This window comes from Diadema setosum, chromosome 1, assembly GCF_964275005.1.
Source record: "Diadema setosum chromosome 1, eeDiaSeto1, whole genome shotgun sequence".
Lineage (NCBI taxonomy): Eukaryota > Metazoa > Echinodermata > Echinoidea > Diadematoida > Diadematidae > Diadema > Diadema setosum.
In genome coordinates this window covers 8,619,190-8,641,454 of record NC_092685.1, presented here as the reverse complement: position 1 = coordinate 8,641,454, position 22,265 = coordinate 8,619,190, and the positions used below count along the sequence as shown (strand labels likewise).

At 36.9% G+C, this 22,265-nt stretch overlaps 1 protein-coding gene across 1 annotated transcript in view; it reads left to right on the top strand.

Annotated features, from left to right (window-relative positions):
* LOC140235297 (ryanodine receptor 2-like) overlaps positions 1 to 22,265 on the top strand; it is a 171,708-nt gene that overhangs the window by 61,505 nt on the left and 87,938 nt on the right. Inside the window, exons 4-7 of the mRNA XM_072315328.1 lie at positions 5,065 to 5,136; positions 7,776 to 7,851; positions 17,194 to 17,306; positions 19,536 to 19,647. Coding sequence (XP_072171429.1) covers positions 5,065 to 5,136; positions 7,776 to 7,851; positions 17,194 to 17,306; positions 19,536 to 19,647 — 373 coding nt within the window. The remainder of the gene's footprint in view (positions 1 to 5,064; positions 5,137 to 7,775; positions 7,852 to 17,193; positions 17,307 to 19,535; positions 19,648 to 22,265) is intronic.

The window sequence follows — 22,265 nt, the reverse complement described above, 5'->3', positions numbered from 1 at the left end:
CTTAACTTTTACACAAAGCAGTTTGATTTAAGGGCCATCATACAATCTGCAGGTGGCATTTTTATAATCTGTCCAAATGGAAAATGTACACACATTGGAACTATAATACCATGAGTCCTTTAGTCTGTGTTGATAATTCTGTTATGTTTAGGCTAATATATGACATGACGTTATGAGATAGTTGCTCAGTGCTGTTAAACCACAGACATGCTTTTCTTTTCATTGCAGCTAAAGAGTGTAGTCTCATTAAGAGTCACTGAAAACAGACATTTACTTTTGAAGAAAGAAAAAAAAAAAAGAAATGGAAGAAGAGTCTATCTGATTGTCTGAAATATTTGGAGACAATGGAGGTACATGTATAATTGGTATTGCAGGAGCAAGATATCATTGCATATTCTGCTCATCCTGTCTATGTTCCAGTTAGATTTGAGCATGAACTTTCTCGGAAACTATATGACCACAACTACACACGTAGAGGCGATTATTGGTTCAGCCTCGGGGAAGATTAAGGGCTAAATGTTTTACTCCCTGAAAGGAAATTACAAGTAAGCATGACAGAGCCAGCTACCCAGTACCTTTTCTTCTCTCCTACTGTCCATTTCCTCTCACTTATTTAGAAAGAAATAGCCTTGAGGGGCCTCTCAGACAAATATCAATTACACGTCATGTAATAGCTGCCCTGGTGGCATTGTGATGTCAAGTTCAGATATACTTGTAATGCTTTTGTCTAATTCTCACTGATTAATATCTTGTGCATGGGTGAAAACAAAAACAAAAACAACACAAAACAAGATTAGAAGAAGTGCGTGAAATTCTCTTTGTGAAGTAGCTTTGTTTTAAGAAATTTTGTCGTTGATATTCTAATATCAAATGCCAGTTAGACTTTGTTGGTAAACTAATCAGCTTTGCAAAGACAAAAGAGAGCCACTACCTTTTTCCCTTTACTAAGCTTTGTTCACTGATTAACATGTCAGCTAGAGGGTTTTTTCACCAATTGGCAATGAATGGAGATTACATAATCCCCTTTAGTCCTTATTGTGTCACTGTGGTCTACCTGTTGGTGGAACTGTGGCACTTTGTTATGCCTGATTTTGCTTACCCTAAATTGCCATTAGGTCGTGATTGGAGGAATGGTCTGAATGCTGTAATGGAAAATCATGTCAAAATATAGCTAAATTACCCTGGCACATAAAGGGTTAAGGTTTCATTGTCATTTCTGTTGACCATAGTGTAACATGTTTTGCCATTCAAAACAATACTGAATTTACTGGGCTATTATGTGTGGGTTTCCATTTTTTTTTTAACCTGACAATTTACAATTTTTCTTCTGTATTTCTTGTTTTTCATTGAGTGCTCGCACAACTTTTCTGCAACTTAGTGTGAGAAAATAAAGTTTTGCCAACCATGCTGCACAGGGAATCTGAATAGACAGGCTCATCACACATTTCTATTTTTTTTCTGTTTTGAAAACAAAAAAATTCTTAACTAAATATCTTTCCTAATTGCATACCTTGTGAAATACTGTTAGTTGTATCATACTAACATACACTGTATTTAGAGGTACTTATTCTGGCATGAGATCTGTTTAAGTTCATGCTTACCGTTATCATATATGATATTCATGTTAAGGCTACACATTGAAACTAATGACATGCCTTGCAAGATAAACTGCCATGATGGCTACCCAGGGTGATATTGTGCTGGTGTAACTTGACCTATTGATGACACTAGAAGACCGTTGTCAACCTTTAATGTGCCATGCCTGTAAATTCTTATAGTGGACTGCAAAGTTTATACTGGCACACTCTGGAGTCCCTCATCTGTCTGCACGTCCAGTTGCCACACGGTGATGTTCATGATGGATGCACAGTGTTGAGTATGATGCAAACATGGATGTGGCCAAGTGATCAATACACCACATCCCAGCTTTTTCATGTTAACAGTAGTGGAAATTTCTAACGTGCTAGTCTGAGGATTGGACAGTCACACATCTTTTTATCTTTATACTCAACTAGGTACAGAAGAATAATCAGCACTATGAAAAGTTTTGCACATGACTTAGCACTTAACAATCAAGGCTGTACCACTGCTTTAGTAGGCGATCCTACCACTAAATGACAGAATGTAAAAAATTTGCATTTTATAACTGAATAACTGTGTGTGAAGAATAAGGCAATTCACAAATATGACATCATCTTACAACTCTCATTTGTTTTGTACAAAAAAAAAAGTGATAAAAATTGTATCATTGGTCATAATTCAGAGATTACAAATTCATCCCTTCCTCATGATGTCATCACTGCAAAGATAAATATTACAACACAATAATTCAATGTCAAGGATAAAAATCTTTCTTTCGCAATGTATAATGACAAAGAGGAGATTTGTGTGCAGATTACTGGCATTTGGAGACTTGTGATGTGATAGCATCATCATGTATGTCATCTGATTTGTGTATTGCAATTGTGACTTATATACTTTTAGGTTGTGTGTAAAGATAGGTGAAACTTTATAATTCTATATTTTTTGTAGCTTATGGTCCAATTTTACTCTGTTAAACTAAGTCAAGTTGAATGTGAAGTAGAATGGTGCTTTAAGTCTCACTCAGTTTGACCTCAAATCTTCTCTGTCTCATGTTGCCACCTACATGCCTATACATCATGTAATGTCTGCCTCCATGACAATCAGGCAGATGGAAAAAAGGGGGTGGGGTGGGGTAGGTAGAGGGTTAGGAGATGAAGGGGGGGGGGGGGGGGAGAGGGAGAAGACAGGGTGGGTACATGGTATAGAAATAAAGGGATGGTGGTGGAGCCATGTCTCTTGATCCCTGCGTGGGGGCATGCTTCATGTTCAAAATTAATTTTCCAGACATTTATTTGCCATTAGTTGAGGCAGCCATAGGCCCAGGTCCCTAGCCACTCATTAGTCTTGTCATGGTCCTGCAGCACAGGGGAGCAGTGTATTCTACCTGTGGTGATGATAGCTATAAGGCAGTCTGTCCTTGTTTCCTATTTCGGATTGGATAAGTCCACTTTACTATCATATTACATGTGCAGAGATGCAGCTTCACTCTTACTAGCTGAAATCTCTTTTTAGATAACTAATCCCCAGGCCTCATGATCCTAAAACACAACTACCTGTTTTATTTGTTTGTTTTATACAGATATATTGCATGAGACATTGATAGTACATCAGGTGTACTGGCATAAAGATGTATGTTATATTTTTGAACCAAGCTCTTCACTTTTCCAAACTCCTGAAAATCCCGCATTGTACATGGCATAAGGGTACTGTCATACAACCCTGGTAACCTTTGTTCTTTTTTTTTTCTTACTTTAGATATGCCTCTTTGTATAATTTTGTCTCAAATGTAAAGCCTAATAATCCTCCCTTGCTTGAAACCACTGTAACCAACCTTCTTGTATAAAACATAATGTGTTAACTTGTTGGAAATATTTGTGATTACATTATTAGTTAGTGTCAACATATAGAAATGAAATTATCCCATCATTTAATTCCTGTCTGACCCTTTTCATCATTAATGTGTCAGAGTTGTGTTTCAGTATAACCCAATGGAAGGAAACTTTACATTTCCTAGAAAAATGTAATCAATGCAGGTCCTTTATATGAAAAACTACACCTTTATTCGTGAAGAAGAAAAAAAAAACACCTTTGTGCAGATTGGTGTATGTGTATTTGTGTTTGTTTGTGTGTGTGTGTGTGTGTGTGTGTGTGTGAATCAATATACCATAGATAAACAGAATTGTAATGAATATGACATCAAATGGTATCATTTTTCTGATGGAAAGGTCACTGTCCAAATTCTGAAAGCCAAACATCTGCATATTTTTTTTTTCTTCACACAAGCAGTTAAATTATTACAACTCAGAAATGGAAATCAGAGACCAAAATCTGCAGGCTGGAGACAATTGGAAGGATTACTTACCTGTCACAGGGGATCTTCTTCTCCTGGTAGAGAAGGACGTGTGGGAAAATTCTGTGATGAGAGAAGAAAGGTGGCAACTAGTACTGCCTCAAGACAAATGGCACACATATCATTTACATGGAAGGTGTTTTTCTGTGCAGAATTTTATGTGCCGATTTTTCTCTCCTTCATCAAAGTGTGACTCCTTGTATCAGAACAATGGCATTTTGGCATTTGAGGTACATGTAAGAAGCAACAGTGTCCCCCCCCCCCCTCCCAACATTTTTGTTGTTGTTAAAAGTAATCCAGTTTCCCATTACATCGATTCCATCAAGCTGTCTTTCAGGTCACTTTCAGGGATATGGAAAGGTGTGATGAAGATGTAATGTGCCAAAACAGAGCAGGTTTTGTGATTTATGAGAATTATTGGTTTTAGGGTGTGCCCTCCGTCCAACCCCCTCTTTGTCATGAATGTGCAGAGAAGGAACCATGACCTAGTTAACAACTGGCTGTTGTCACATCCTGTGCAGCGTTTGAATAGACTAAAGTGGAAACAGAGAGACAAGACACAGATTTACATACAGAGTAAAGAGGAGATATTTGTGAGACAAAATTTCCTATCTCCTACTGATATGAACTTTGTCTCTCCCAATAATACTTCAGTAGTGCGTGGCACAAGAATATTTCCATGTAAGGGATAAGAGAAACTGACATTATTATCAACTGTGAAGGCAGATGAAATGTGACTGTCATTATGATGCACTGACCTAGAAAGACATATGAGAAAATGACATCCGACTTCTGTCAATGCAGGAAAAAATGCATGTGGACAATCCATAATGTTCATGTGATGGCTTTAGTGACACGGAAAAGACATTATGTTGTGCATATTGATGAGGAAATGTTCCTGCATTAGATATCCACTTCTTTTTTCTTTTTTTTTTTAATATAAAGGAGGTTAACGTTGTTTCATGCACTTATTTGCTTTCTACATACTGCATTAATACAGGATTAGCCAGCTTGTGAGTGCCAGTAATATAGTAGTTTGTGGATAGCTGAGTCTGTGAGTAACTTCCAGGAAGCCATACTTGGCTTGTAGTGCATTCAATAACACACATGTATTGTCAATTTTCTTTCAGGGTGGGCAAGCTGGCCACCGTACCTTGCTCTATGGTCACGCCATCCTCCTACAACATTCACAAAGCTCCATGGTACGTATGTCTCCCTTTCTTTTCATTTTTTTTAAATTTTCAATATGCTTCATGTTTTGTGACTCTCCTGAGTGATGGATAAAAGACATGAGTTAGCCAAGTTAAGAGATCAAGAGACACGTAGCATTGCGTGGATGTGACAGTGTTCACTGCTTGTTGACTTCATTAGCTTGATTGTATACCTTTATGTGGCCGTGGTATGCTGTAGCTTCTTGTTTGTCCTGCGGTTGCTTGTGAGATCACCGTTAGGATAGTATCATCGAGTTCTTTGATCATGTAGCAAAATGGTAAAGATTTCACTTACATAATGTCCAAGGCTTTCATGTGACAGTTAGTCAATTGTTTTTCTCAAATCCCATCATTGAAAAATAAGAAATATGGAAATAAAACTTGTGAAATCAATACAATTACATGTGGATGTAAGGTTAGCATGGAAAGATGGAAGGGAGTATCCTAAGAGCATGAATTCACAGAGGTAGTTTTAAGTAAGTCATGGTTTAAATTTAGTCTGTGGACAAAAACAAATGTGAAAGGCCACAACTTGCCCTCAAGTGTGTCTGCACACATGTACTCATTGCTAGATGTCCGTTATAATATGCAAGGTGTCCATGTGCATTCACACAGCCAAAATTTGTGAAATCAATGAACTTTATTTAAACTACCCTTTAAAATTTTGACCAGGGAGTTTATCCTCTTAGGGATTTGACTTATGTTCTTCAGGCTTATCAGTTTAACAGCTTAGAAATCTGAGCTTGGGCTAAACACTGATCTAGAATTCTAACTGAAGACCATCCACAGACCAGATAATGTCACAAAATATGATTTTAGTCAAGGTTTTCAGTCTCTAACAGCATTCTGGACTACTTATCATAAATGCACCATAGCACAATCAGATAGAAAATGTTGGTGTGATTGTGATCAGTTACATTTCAGGTCAACCTTGAGGTATAACATATGGGTATTATATGGGTACTCATGCAGAGCAACAATCATGTTCTGTCTCTGGGGGCCAGAATGTATTTTGAGATATCATAGGATGCCATTTGCTTGAAACATGTTTATCTGAAATGTGATAATGTGCTGTGACATTAATCGTATTTAGCTTTAATCTTCATTTCAATTTGTTGTTTTACTTTGTCTTCATTTTGGAATGAATGTATCATCATCTTAATTTTTTTCCTCACCATTAAAAGAGTTTGTTATGGAATTGAAACATTTCAAAACAAGACAACACTTTGCTTTGCCATATTTCTCTAGAGCATAATATTGCAATGCTCTTGCAACAAACTCGTTTGAAATTCCAGCTTACGGATACAGTATTGCAGTTCACTATTTCCACTAGAGTTAAAAAAAAATGGGATTAAATCATTCTTCACAACAAGGAAGACACCAATTTGTGTTGCCATATTTGTTTTTTTCCAGACAGCAGTATGACAGTACTGTTTTGATTAACTTATATGAAATTCCAACTCATGGATGTCGCATTGCAGTTGACTGTTTCTACTTTCTACTCTCAAGTCCAATGAGTTATGAGATTTAGACATTTCATTACAATGAAGACAGTGTCTGGTTTTAAATACTTCTCCTTACAGCAATATGGCAGTACTGTAGTTATAAACTTGTTCGAAATTCCAGTTCATGGATGTAGCATTGCGGTTGACTGTTGCCACTCTCGAGCCATGCGACAGACCCACTCAAATTCAGGGTTTTAGAGTAGCACTCTGCTTCAAGTAGGCAGAGTGCTATTTTTTTACAGTAAACAACCTTTTTTTTTTCCTTTCTCCGAGAGAAAGAGAGTGGGAGAGATTGATTCTGGGAACAACACTAGCTACAAGTGTGTGTTTACTCCAAGCCATACTTGTGTGCAGTGGTCTAATTTGGAGTATTTGTCAGGAATTTACATAGAATTGTTTATAGTAGATCTCTCTCTGAATATGTGCAGTGAAGATCTTTAATTTAGAAAGATGAATGACCTTAATCTGAAAGGTTAGCATTCTGTTTCTGTGTGATTTTGAAAAGTTGTACCAATTGGCAAGTATTGACAGTACTCTTACTTGTGAGAGGATGTGATCATGATAAATGTCACGTGTACATGGTACGATATAATGTGTTTTCATGGCCCTCTCATACAGAGATGGCATGAAATTTGCCCATTCACTACACAAGGGATAATTTGAGAATATTGTCCATCCTCAATGAAGATATACACTTCCTCATAGTTCTAAAGAATCTCAGAATTTAGCCATATTTTTCTGTGAACAGGCCTGTCCAGATAAAAGTCTAAAAATAATGTCAAATTGCCATGTCATGGACTGTTTGCTTTTTTTTTTTTCAAAGTTGTCAGATGATTTTATGAGAAAAAAAAAATCAAAGGTTTCAGAGTAGCTAGTACTATACTATTACCAAATTCATTACCTTGAACATGTAAACAGACATTTTTTAAGAAAATAAAATGATGTGTAAAATCATAACAGATAATGTACATTTCCTTTGTAAAGGACCTATTTATAGAAGCATATTAGTAAAAGGACCAATGAATTGAAGCAGTCTTAAAAGGAGAGGACATTAATCATCTATGAGATGAATTTGAAGTAACGCTGTCAGCTGTTACGTTCCAAAACTTGCATCTGTCTTTGCAGTATCTTGCCTGTCTTCCAACAAGTTCCTCCAAAGATAAACTCGCCTTTGACGTCGGACTTCAAGAATCATCTCAAGGTAAGCATGTTTGTGTGCGTCTATATACCTCAAAGCATGCTGCATAATGTTTTTTGGTTGTTTGTCCGTCACACTGTCCCATATCTAGTTGCTGCAATTTTTAAAGAAGAAGCTGCTGAATGAATTTTCCTGGTATTTGACATATTTACTTCACAATTACATGTATGAGATGACGAAGGTGAAAGGTCAGGGTCAAGGGTCACTGTATTTCTGTTAAAAAAGATCAATTTCAGCCATTTCTTCAGTTATGAATGTTCAGTTGTTGTAATCATGTCTTTATTGATAAGTAAAAACAAAGGACATGTTGACACATATACCAGTTCCATGGTCCTATTCTGGACACATGGCAGGTAATGACACACCTGCAAATACTTACACAGTGAATAAATAACAATATAGCTATATTTTAGTTATGTTAGATATTATTTGATTAGAAAATGAATTATCAATCAGCTGCCTGAAATGACAGGGGTGAATACTCAAAGGTCAAAATAAAAGACCACCAAGTTGAAATGCATGAAATGATTGCTGATGCACTCAATTCAACCTCAGAAATGACGGTTCAAGAACAATGAAACTGATTCATATTCTGCGTTGCTATGGTTGTGAAGTGTAAGTATACGGACCCTGTTTCATGGTTTTTTTTTTTTTGCAACTGCCTGACTGGGTAGCGCAGTGCACTCTACATAGAGTGGAGATTTCTTGAGACTGAAGTGGCTACAGCATTCCTAAAGTTCTTGGAGAGGAAGACACTTTACCCATTCCTTACGATACCAGGTTCCTGTAGGGTCAACTCATATGGGAACAAGGTTCTCAAAATGTAGACAGATTGTCTCCATCTGTGGCCTAAATTTGTGTTTATTTGTGTTCTCTTGACCAGAAAATGACTTTGATTGGAAGATTAGAGCTGCTTCTATCAATATCTGTTCTCTTTCTGTGTCAAAATTATGTGTTTTTGTTTAATTTACCTTTTTCCAGAGTAGTAGTATTCTTATTTTGCTATAAAACTTGTTTAACGATGTATCTTGCAATCAATTCTGAGCTCGCTAGATTTTGACTTTCGCTGAGCCCATTTGGGTTCTCTTACAGTATTTAACAGAAGAGTTTGTGAGCCTATTAGCACTCTATTCACTCTATTCAAATCTCACATCCGATCCATACTTTGCATTGCTCGATAGCACATGCAGTGGATTATACCTTGGAAATGTGAAACATGTACCTCTCGACTGCTTTCGTACAGACAGATTACCAACCTGTCTGATCTCTGTCGAGGGGTAAAAAAGAATCAGTCAACAAGAATGTTAGTCTCCTTCACTTCAAATCTTTGTAGTCTTGTAATAGTCTAGCAATTACATAATGACATTTAGGGAAAAGGGGTCACAGTTGCTTTATAAGTGACAGCACACTTTTTTTGTACAACATGGGTTGCCTTGACAACAATTAAAAAAAAAACTGACAGGAGTGTGAAAATGTCAATATCAGAGACAGAGACAAATAAAAAGATATGAAACATATAATATGTAGTAATAGAATCATATAGATGAAAAAAGACACAGTTGCAAACATACATGACAATAATCAATTTCTATAAAGTGAATATCACATGTTTTTGTATAGCCACCAGTATAATCCTCATCGTATACATAACAACGTCAGAATTCCAAAGATAGCATATTTTAGTATACTATCCCAAGTGGCAAGCTACTCGGGGGAAAGCATCCTTGAAACTAACAAGACCACCCTCTTTTCTTTTTTCTTTTTTTTTTTAATCATTCAAATCATACAACAACTTTTAAGCTATTCTTCCCACAATTCTTCAAGAGCCTTGAATGCCCACAAATGATCATGTAAAAAGAAAAAAGAAAAGAAAAAAAGAAAAGATATTTAGTAAAGATATGTGTACAGGTCTTTAGTGAGATGGCAACATCACCTTTAAAAAACCCCCACAATATATATATATATATATATATATGAAGGGTTTGTTTGCAAAAACCGATAAGTCTATTTTTGAAGATTTTGAAGTACAATCTCTGTCATAAAGCACAAAATAATACCTTTTAAATGATATATTGGTCACTACATATAAAGGTATATTTTTGAAGTTATGGTCAAAAGAAGCAAAAATTTTCTTATTATTCTCTTTATTTTTCTTGACCTTTAATCGCGAATATCTCCATTTGGCAAATATGGACTTATCGGTTTTTGCAAACAAACTCTTCATATAAGCAGGAGGAAAGGCAATGGAGGAAACAAAGATGGAGGGGAAAAAAAAACAATTAGAGGCATGAAGCTATTAAGCTTGTCTGGGGGCAATGCCCTGTCTACTGTTGGTTCCAAAGCATGTGATTGATCTTTTTGAATAATACAAGCCCTCTCAACTGAGCCTGCGGTGCTAGGCTTGATGCATGGCAGGCCGTCTGACCTGATATGCAAATGTTGTCTGCATGGACCTATGGACCCATGGCAAAGAATATTTTTTGTCTGATTTTTGCAGAATATGGAAATATCAGCCTTGGAATCTGATTTGCACAAGTCTCTAATCTCTAAATACTCTATGATTTTTCAGGGTAAAATCCAGAGACCATATGTGATCTAGTTTCAGGATTATCTGTTTTCAATAAAAGTTGACACTCAAAAACAGTACATTCACTGCAGCTAAATACATAATGCTGAATATTGAAATATCAATTAATATGAAAAATCACACACACACACACACACACACACACACACACACACACACACACACACTTGTATATGTGTACCACAGATAAATGTGAAAATATTTTGTATATTTAATGCATACATAGATACATAATATTTGCATAAACAAACAGACTAACATTACCTATTCTTTCCAATTTGCAGCTCCCTTCTGTCACATTTCAGAAAGTAATAAATAAACTGGCACTTATATAGTGCATAATCAATTAAAAACTGCTCTATGTGCTTTACATACAGCTCTCCAATATCATTACATTACAATAAAAATAATTATGTCTTTAAGTTTCTATTGAAAGATTCTGTTGATGTACATAGCCGTAAATGTGCTAGCAAATTGTTCCACAAGTAGGCATGGAAGGAGAAGCAGATGGTGTGTAACTTTGTTACAGAGGACCAGAGGAGAAAAAAAAAATGAACGAAGTAGAGAAAAGATACTTGAGCTGGATCAAATCTTAGCATGCATTGCTCTCTATTCATATTTCTATATATCACCTCATTCTGTTTGTTCAGATGCCAAGTTGCTGGCACAAGACATCCAAATAAAGCCATTTATCATAATGAGTAGACACAACCACAACCTCACCTCCAAGGGGAAAAAAAATCTGTAACTCATTAAACTCGCCTGTGTGTTGCGAACCTGTATCAACACACTTGTGGCTAATTGTGCATGGTCTCCTGTTGAGTGAGCAGGGAATTCACAGGGATGTCAAGGGATGATGTACTTTCCATTGAAGGGTAATTTCAAAACACTCAGCAGCTGATTAATCTTCAAATTTATGTCGCCGATAGAGATCCCTCTCAGTGACAAGACCGTGTACCGTGAAATTCACAACAGCACAGAATATTGTACATGGGACTATTGGCTAGTGCTTCGTGAGTGTAGGTGGTTCAAAGGAAAGCATCGCAGTGTATGTAAATGGACTGCTCTGTGCTTTTTACAGTTTCCATCACAAAAGATTCCAGTGACAGCACCAAAGCTTTTTCTGTTTAGAAGTGAAACAGTAAGCTTTTAAAGTGAGTGGAGAAAGGTACATGTATATCATTACAGGGTTGATGTTAAAGACTATAACTATCTTACTTCAGGCAACAGTTTATATACAGTAACATCTGTCATGCATTGATAAACTGTGTGATGGAAAATAGTTTGAGTTTAAAATACCCCTGTGATGGTTCTGAATAAATTTCAGAATGTTGCATTGCGGCTGTTATTCAGCAAAGAAAGTGATCAAAAGAAGATATGTTAGTGCAAAAAATATCTGATGAGTGTTGGAAATTCTCTTTGTAAGATTGAAATGTGAAACTATTGCATTCTTTGGGAAAAAGTTCACAAAATTCAATGAAACCTGCTGCATTCATGTAGATGTTATATAACGCCTGGAGAGATCCTTGTCATTTGATTGGTTGTTTGACATTGATCATTCGGCCCATTTCACTATGACATCATCATCCGTGCAACTGTGGCTCCATTTACCGTGCAATTTTGGATCCATACGATTTTGTCCATTGCACGCTCGCTGAGAGCCCGGCACACACGCGTGTAAAACGCTTGCATTTGCAGTGTGTGTAGTATGCTACAGCGCGCTAGAAGCTTGCGTTTGCAGTGTGTGTATGCGACAGCGTGCTAGTGTAAAGCGTTCAGCGAGCACTCTCGCGATCTTAGATTCTCTCTTTGTTTCTAAATTGATAAAACATCAAATGACAAGGATCTATTTTAGGTGTTATATAAAACAAATAATAAATGTTTTTCATTCGTGCGATGGACAGAATATTTCATTTGGTGAAAGATGATATGTTTGATCCATTCAACTCGCCCATGCCTCGTTGATCGTTGAATGGATCATTTCATCTTTCACCTCATGAAATATTCTGTCCATTGCACTCATAAACATTCATTATATGTGTAAGGTCAGAGAGCAAAAGTCATGTTAATAGTTCAAAATAAACTTCTAATATTTAAATGTTAAAGAATTATGAATATAAGTGATTTCATCCATTTGCTCTATGCACCCCTGTTGCACTGTACATGCTTGTATGTCCTAGGAAGTAAAACTACAGGTCTGTGTCCATGCACGAGAGCATCCCACCTGTGAAGTACCTACTGAGCAGAGATGTGCATATCAGACCAATGCTAGGACTTTAAGTGATTAAGTGGTAAAATGGTTCTCAGTCATAGGTGTGTTTTGTGGAAAAAAATAATCGCAGATCACCATCACAGTGTCATATATCTTAAGGTTGGTGTTTTTGTTATTATTCCTCTGCAATAAATCTATTAAACTCTAGGATTAGCTGGTGTTTGTAATTGTTTTCTCTCACACTCTTTCTTCTGGTCTGAATTTATCCCCAACTCCATGCCATTTGAGTGCAAAGACCTCCTTCAAAAGCTTCTCCTTGTGCATAAATGCTGGGCAAATGCCCCCAACACCAGCCAGCTCACACGCACTAACACAAGCCAGGTACGCCTGGAACAATGCCCCACTCATCATCCAGTGTAACGCATCCCCCATTAAAATGCCGACAGGAAATGAGTGTGTCGCCGATGGGTTGGTGCTTGCGGACACGTATTTAATCACATCCCTCCGTTAATTGCAGAAAAAGGGAGAGATAATGTCAGAGTGGAAGAGAGAGCGGTAGCGGGAGAGAGGCGGGAGAGACGGAGAGACTCGAGTCGGGAGGGAAGGAGAGTGCTTCTGTCTGGGACTTGGTTGGTTGCCAGGGCAACAGATTTGCAGAATGGGTTATGGAAAGCCGAGTCAACATCAAAGTGTGAAGCAAGTGACACATTATAGGTTGGAAGGGTCGTGTCATTCGAGCATAGATCTGTTGTTCTCAAGTTGCTGAGCTACAAGAAGAAATGGAATGATCATTTCCCTAGCACTATCAACACAGACTAAGCAGTACTCTGTGCATCGAAGCTCAAGCATTATTCTGGACATGTTTCTTCATTATTTTCATTTTAAGAGAATGTTGTTTAGCCCAATAAAATTTCTAGGATATCAAGCTTTCCTGTAGAGTGTTCATGTTGAAATGTTGCAGTCAACATGACACACACAGAAAAAAAAAATTCAATGCTTTCAGTCAGGCACAAAGAAGGACAATAACTTGATAAAACTGAAGTGTGAATGTTTCTTTTGTGTGCAGTTGTTATCTTGGAGGCAATTGATGGATATCAATATGTTTTGTCAACAGACGTGTTATGTTACATGTACCCGTAAAAAGTGACAAAGGCATACCACATATGAGAAAGTCTAGAAGACTATAAAACAGTATTCGCTTGTATGCTTTCCTATTATGAGTTCCAATTGCTCCAACTTAACAAAAGATGTTTCCTGATTTGTACCAGTGAATGTCTTTCTGCTTCTCAATAAAGTTATGTAATTCCTGCATCTATCATTAAATAATCATTTTACAGGGGATGTGCCCAAAATAAACCCGAAGGATTTTGATTAATATGCCGTTGTCTGTGAAGGCATGATAGGACTGTAAAAGAGCCATAGACATGAACAGAATGTAATTTGATTCTAGCTTTATCGTCAATTAAAAGCAGAACTCTATTGGATGAAGTCTCAGAGTTTGACGTACGGTTGTAATTAGGCACTGGGAGACATACTAAGCTACTCCTGTGAGCTCGTATCCACACAGATCTCATTAATACATACACTCCCCTTGAGAACAGCCTTATTAGTTTTACTGTAGATTGTGTGTAATAAAGCTACAGGGTCATGCCATGGAAAAATATTGTTGATGTCTGTGGGAACTTATTTTATTTTTTCCCCAAAAATATTGTATAAATGCCTAGGTGGAAGACAATTTTAACATCAGAGATGTTCTCATGTGACTGAAGAATTGATCATATGGCAAAATTTGCCAGTTCATAGATAATAGCATGCTTTTTTGTGAGAACAGAGTGAGAGACAGAGAGAGAGAGAGAGAGAGAGAGAGAGAGAAAGAGAGAGAGGGAGAGGGAGAGAGGGAGTCCAGTTTGGTTTACTGTAAAATGGAATTTTTTGCATAAATAATTTTTCATGCTCAGCAGGATAAAATGAATTTCACATGTTTTTAATTTTGCAGATAGTCACAACAATTGAGTGAGTACTTCAAACAGCTCACCTCTGCCACAGTGGCTAAGAGCTTTGGCAGCTCATATCGTGGTGAAAGTAACATCAAATTCACTCATGCTACTGGACTAGCAAATGTGAAAAAAAAAACACAAAACTGCAAATAACAAAAAACCTAAACAATAAGTCGGAATTTAGCACACTTTTATTTTTTGTGCCAGTTTCATGTTTTACCAAATGGGTGAAATTACCACATTTTGAAAATTTCACTTTTATAGTGTATTCTATGTTGCTGCTAGCTAGAGACATATGTGTATAATGTCGTGCAGAATTGAAAGAAAGGTGCATACCAGTACTAAATATTACTGTAATCTGCAAACATACTGTACAAAACTTTGACCCTTTAAATGCAGACACCTGATATTTACCCATGTTGGAAGTGTAGATGCACTACATTTTTTTTTATTATCTTTTCTTAACAAAGGGTTTCAATTGTCAAATGGGATAATGATTAAAGATATGTGTAGAACATTTATCTCATGAGGAAATGATCTGCAAAAACTACGTGTAAATGTATTGAAGGAAAATTTGTCTGAAATTATGTGTGAGGCAAAATCAGGGCAAAGGAATAAATAAATGAATGCAGTATATTTCCCCACTCCTTCACTCTGAATCATCTACATTTCTGATTTATTCTTCTTATTGGATTGTAAGCAATCCCTGGGCAGAGCAGTGTAAAGCTAGGGATTAGATTTTCATAACACTCTGTACTTGGTATGATACAAATATATTTTAAATGGGGGTACATCTATAGATATAAAAATTCCAATGCTACACTCTAAAAACACAAATGTTGAATTAGCATTTAAAAGGGCCGAGGAGTGACAACATTTTGAAAGTGTTGGTTATTTCAAAAGTTGGATGCAACACTTCAAAAAATGCTGTCACTCTTCGGCCCTTTTAAATGTTGATTCAACATTTGCGTTTTTTGAGTGTAGACTGTTTTTTCAATTCAATTCAATTCAATTTATTTTCATACTTCTCAATGAAGGAATGTACATCAAATATAATAAAATCATAGTGAATCATAATATCCGGTTTTGATGCACAGTTGAAAAAAGTTAATGCATTACCAGCAGCATTTCACCACAGGCCAATTTATTCCACTAATTTCTAGGACATAAGTTATTATGCAGATTTCATTTAGTGCATGTAAAACATTGCTTTATTTAGTGATCTATATATTTTCATATAAAGAAATATATAAACCTAACCTTGATGGTTCTCCATGAAGTTCATATCAGATCACTTTCCAAAATGATTCGTCCTTCTATTCTTTTTTGTAATGCCATTCATTTGAAAAACAATTCACAAAATGCACAATGCAAAGAGGTTTAGCTAGGACTAAACTTGAGAGTTACACATGCAGTGATGCTCTTTTACATTTTTAAAACAATATAATAAACATTTGTGACTTCACAGATGTAACTTGTTACATCTCCTAGTTATAGGACAATGTATGGTGATCTATAATGAAACTATTTCAAACTATTGTGAATTATTGCTATAGCAAGCATTAAATTATGATATCTGATGTTTACAGTCTGTTTTTTTCTTTTCTCACATAAAAACACAGAAATTTTGTTTTTGTAGGATTTTGGTTTCCTGAATTTTGAGTTAGCATACTGTGTACATGTTTGTTTGTTTTTTTCAATTTTGAATTATGATGTCAATATTAAAGATATGTATTCCTTAGAAAATTTTCAAGTACTAGCACAGTGAATTCAATGTCAACAATACAATACAAAGAAATGTAAGGTACAATTTTTGTTTGATTTAGCAATCACTAAAATGAATTATGTGATGTGATTTAAATAGTTTGATGAAGCAAAATAATATGTTTTCTTGATGCATGTGACTTGTCTTTTGTTGGCATGCAATAGATGGAGATTATCATGTTAGTTGGCCTTTTAAGACTTTGAGGAAGTAGAACTTTATTGCATTGAAGAGAATTTGATTGAATCTTTTAAATCAAGTGGTACATATTCTTTTAAATGTTCAAAAGAGGAATACAGTTGTCACAAATACATATCCCTATGCACATTCAGCATGAATTCATTTTTAATGCATAGATATCCGATTAGAATGTGGTTTGGCACGCAGTAGATGAGCTCACATTATCTTTGAGTAATTTGTCATCTGCCAACTGTCAAGTGAATACTGTAAAGGCAGAAATTTTTGCATGAGTAATATATCATGCTCGGCTGGGTAAGATAAATTTTGCGAACAGTATTTAATTCAGTGGAATCAAAATACAGAATAGTTTTACATGTATGAAGCAAAAATTTGTGGGCTTTTAATTTCATGCTAGTTTCATGTAAAATGTACAAAAATGTCCATGTTTGCAGTAATTTGATGAAGCAGTTTCTAAAATCTTCATGTATTTCATATCATCAGTGGTTTATAACTACTATTGCTTTCCTCATCATCATTGCTGATAGTAATTTCTTCATGCTACTTTTGAAGATACATACTCTTTGTTTCTCCCTTGCTGATACCACAGGAGAGGCATGCTGGTGGACTATACACCCTGTATCAAAGCAGAGGTCAGAAGGTGAAAAAGTCAGAGTGGGAGATGACCTCATCCTGGTCAATGTTTCAACAGAACGATATCTGGTGAGTATGGACAGATATTTCCTTCCTTTGTAGAGATCCTAACTTTCTTTATGAGAGTCTTCAAAATTAGACTCCCATTTTGTCATTTGCAGTTTGATTCATTATCATTTTGGTCACCTCTATACTTTAGATTGCCTTCCATTTAGCCTGATACACATGACTATGAATGAAGACTTTAGATGGACAAATAAGAAATGATCCTGATCAAAACATCATTTGGTATTTGGTAATGAATACGGGCAGAGATGAAGGTATCAAGATTTCAGGGAGGCTTGATAGTAAGGAAGAGATATGGTCAAGGGTGGTAACCATATCACCAAATGATCTCATTAGGAATGGCCGACTGAGTCCCCAGACAGGCCACTGTGTGGCCAGCTAATGAGCCGTGCTTTAATGATCACTTGGGTGGGAAGCCAAGATCAAATCTGTCCTCTTCAAGCTGTGTGTGTATTCATGAGAGGAGATCACAGTTCTATTTTTTTTTTAATAAAGTGATAACGTGAAGGTTTCTTATCAGAAAACTTGATAGTTTTGGATATACAGAAAAGAGTCACTGCTAATGAATAATACTTCACGTACAACTAATCTGTTGATATAGAGCAACTCAAACTGGACATCCTTTCTTTTGAGTTTTTCTCAAAACTTATTACACAGTTCAGTGGTTTACATCAAATGCACACAAACTGAGCACTATTGCCCAACTGTTAACATAGGATCAAATGTGTGATATAATGTACTTACTTTTCCTCGTTTGATTTCATGTTCTTCATAGGGATTAAAAAGAAGAGAGAAGTTTTCCATCTTGATGATTACTTTGAAGTCGCAATTCAGCTTCTATTTCAGTTGTACTGGTATACTGCATTGAGCTTGATTAACCCATCAAGTCCTGGAGGAAATTTGTTGCAGAAGTTATGATGTTATCTTTATTAAATTGGCAACTCCAACTCCTATATTGGAGAGAGATTAAATGGAACTAGTTTCATTATTTAACTAGAAAAGCACTCAGAGAGCACAGACCTATGCCAAGCAGCTCATTTTCACCCATGCATGCATGCTGAAAATTGCCCACTTTATGTGTTTACCTCATTAGCTTCTTGCTGCGCAGTGCCTCGAGCAGGGCACATGCTTTAGTGCGTGTATGCAAACCTCAAATACGCACAGCATGAAATCATTTTCAAGTTCATTGGCCCTACTTGTCAAAAGATAAAAAATGCTTCAAAAACTCATAAAAATTCCCGAATCACTACCAAAATTTCTGTTTATTGTGTCATTATCAACTTCCTGTAAGTTTCATCCAAATCCCTTCACAAATTTTTAAAGTTATTTGCAAACAGACAGACAAACAAACAAATGCTGACAAAAACACCCTCCTTGGTAGAGGTAATTATAGTATGTACAACCTTAGAGGCTTTCAATAAACACTATACAAGTTTACAAACAACAAAGGACAGAAGTGGATGACAGTTTTTTCTCTACCTTATCAAAATTTATACCGAAAAGATACACTTTCAAACCAAAGGTATGTGGTTTGTAGGATTTATCACTGATAGGTTTCACCCTTCTGATTTTTATTTGTAGCATCTTTGCTCCAAAATTCTGTAGATATAAAGCAAAGTGTGCACAGATGTGAGTAGCATGTGAACTGTATCACAGCTGGTCAAGGGGGAGGGGGAATGAATGGTATTGAGCTGAATGCTAATGGAATGATTTGGCAAGTTACAACAAATAGACCCACAAATGGGTGGAAGGCATGGGTTGAAGGCATGGTCAACACTGTGATTTATTCAACTGGGTCGACTTCAGGTGAGAAAATGGACTCCGTAGTGACTGGGCATGTGCAACTCGAGAGTTTGAATCAACTGCATAAGTAGCCACTAACATAGCGGGGTGAGCACATGAAATGTGTTAGTCAACTCCAATATCTTTAATTTCTTTTCATGCTTCCTGCATAAAGGTTATTTTTGAGAATCTTGAAACTTGCAAAATGTTTGCCATTAGACTTTTAATATATGTGTTAAGCAAAGTCTGTTCACAGAAAAAGTTTGATATCGTGGGAAAGAAAATTTTTGCAAGTGGAAATTTTTGGCTAAATCAATGTGTATTTCAAAACAGGTGTGGTTAAGTCTTCTGTGGCATCTAAATGATATATTTCTGCCATTTCAGTCTCGTAGATATTTTCTGAATATGATTTCTGCATCCAACTAATTGTGTGTTTCTGTTGTAACTCAGCATCTGTCACTGGAAAGGGAAGACCAGCCCATGATCGTTGTGGCGTCCTTCCAGCAGACGTTGTGGACAGTGGCCCCGGTCAGTTCAGGCATTGTCAAGATCAAGGCTATGGGTATGTCCAATATGTTTACAGACTTTCAGGCAATCTCTTGCCATAATTTGTCTTTTTATGTATCAAGTGCATGCAGGTTTCTCTCACCTGAATATGAAACTTATACATCACAGACTTGGTGAGACAGGGAAACCAAACAGTGCCCTTTAAAATAAAAGAGAAAAGAAAGAGTGTAAATCGAATTTTATGTGTCACTAGTCCACAATGAAAAACATACTCATACAGCTTGGGTCTCTTATGCAATTTCATTAACTGTTCAGTGGAGATTTGTGTTTATGTGGTGCCCCCATTCAAGAAAATGTAGGCAAGTGAAACATCTTGTTTTATTGATCTGAAGAGCTATTGCTGCAGTGCTTGCAAATTTCAATAAGGAGGTCATGTTTGTGGGATACTACCAGGCATCTTTGCCCAACTGGAGACAAGTATAGTCCCGGTAGAGACCTCATGGGTCCATCACACATGTCGGTGACTGTACATCAAAAAGGTCAAGGCTTCATTTGTCCGCTGTTCCCTTTCGTGCAGACGGTCGCCACCAGTCGCACGTGTCAATCAGTGCGATGCCCTGGCACCGCACCAAATCCTGGTGATACATACCAAACAGCAGAGACTCCCCAGAGATGATTGAGTTTGCTGTAACCACAAGCCCTTACTCGGCAGCAGAGCAGTCTAAATGAGCATTAACTCACTTCATTGTGGTGGGTGTGTTTGAAAGTGTTGAAGAGTGATCAAGTGAGCACCTTGTTAACAGGCACTCTCTCTAAGAAGCATCCATACATTTCTGACAATTTTTAATTTAAGATGATATTTGTTGTCAGAATAACATTGGTCAATAGCTAGAAACACTGATGTAGTGTTTGACCCAGTGCAGCAGTATAAGGAGTCCACATCTACTGTAGATAAACACATAGAGCTGTCATTGGTTGACTTCCACAACAAAGAAACAAGTAAGTTGACAGCTGTGAAAGCTTGCAGAACATGTTTGCCAACAATAACTACAACAATGGCGGGTTGGGGTGATCCCTCATATTGGCCATTGTGTAGTTGGGGGGTGGGGGAGGGGAGGGAACAACTGCCCCATACCTCCAGTTGAAGGAGAGTAGTTTTTGCTTTTAAACATAAGTGTGTGGGGCTGTTATAAAATGCAGAAGTATGGGATGCTGCATCCCCCAGTTTTGCAGTCCCCTCCCCCACCCCATGCTTGTGAATTGAACATTGTATTAGTAGCTATTTTTGTAAAATGCTGCCAGCATAAATTATGATGATGTTACTCTTCAGTGCTATTCTATTGTTTTGCGGGCATTAATCAATATTTGCCATCTTATAAAGACACATTTGTGTAAATTGGATATGTGTTTGCCCTTTGCTACGGTGCTTGTGCTACAATTTGTAAAAGGCACTTTAAAAAAAAAAATTGTGTGTTTGTTGTCGATGCTGTTCTTTTAACATTCTGTTTAATACCTCCTCACTTCACTCCTCTAAACATCTCGTAATTCTCCAGGAAACCAGACAGATATGGGTAGCTTCTGAAGAGATGAGAAGCAAAGCGTTTTTGTTTTAATAGGACAAGTTTTCACTTTTAGGTATTTACTTTCAGCTTAATTGCTGCAGTAAACAATACTAGTTCACCAAAAGTAACACCATGAAGTTAAGAGGTATGTACGTGAAATCGCAGTTGAATATGAAGGGAGGATTGAGTTGACCTTTAAATTCATCCATGGACCACTTCCAGAATACTACCACCTCACTTCCTTTCTTGCATAAATTTGCATATGCTTGCCTGGATATAACGTGGGGATCACGTCCCATGGCTCTTGCACAGGATGAACTTTAAGATGAAGCTACAGAATATCAATTTGGTTCTGCGGAACTGCCTTCGATCTCGAAGCCATACGGAAGAATGCCCTAGGGTGGTAAAACGAGATTCAGGATGAAGTTTGAATCCTTCTCTTCTGTGATGGCAAATATGTCATGATATTCTGCAGACATCTAGATTTCTCTCCCATTGTTGCTGATGGGATGCCACATGTCACATTGAAGGGCAGAAATGGAAATGGATTGGAATATAAGTCGCAGGGACTTTTTTTTTTCTTTTGGCAAGGTACATATACCCTCCCAGACATTTCAGTTGAGAATGCATCTCACTGTCTTTGATTGAATTACGTAGCATCCTCCAGAGAGACTCTGATGTTCCTGCATCCATGGCAGAATGGAGCACTAGTAAGCGAAATTACTGAATGATGATGTGCCATTTGACAGTCGACTTGCATACTAATCAGTTCTTATCGAGTGGGTATGTGCAGAAACACATGTCATTATTTCAACCTTTAGACTGACTTTGTGAGTTGGATTGTCATCGTGGGGCAAAGGCGCTAGTGGAAGGAAAGAAAAATAGTGAAATGGATTTGTAGCCTAACAGCAATGTAGCAACTGATATGAATATTGATTTCTGAAGAATTCACCAATTCATAAGTTTGTAGGAAGCTTTCATAAAGTTTTATGACTTTTGGTTGATATGGACACTGTTTTCCTATTTGCCATTTTGGAAGATTTTTTCCTGGCATGTCAGGGTGGACAAAAGTTGAAATGTCTTTTCTATTAAACATTGGGTGCATGCATAT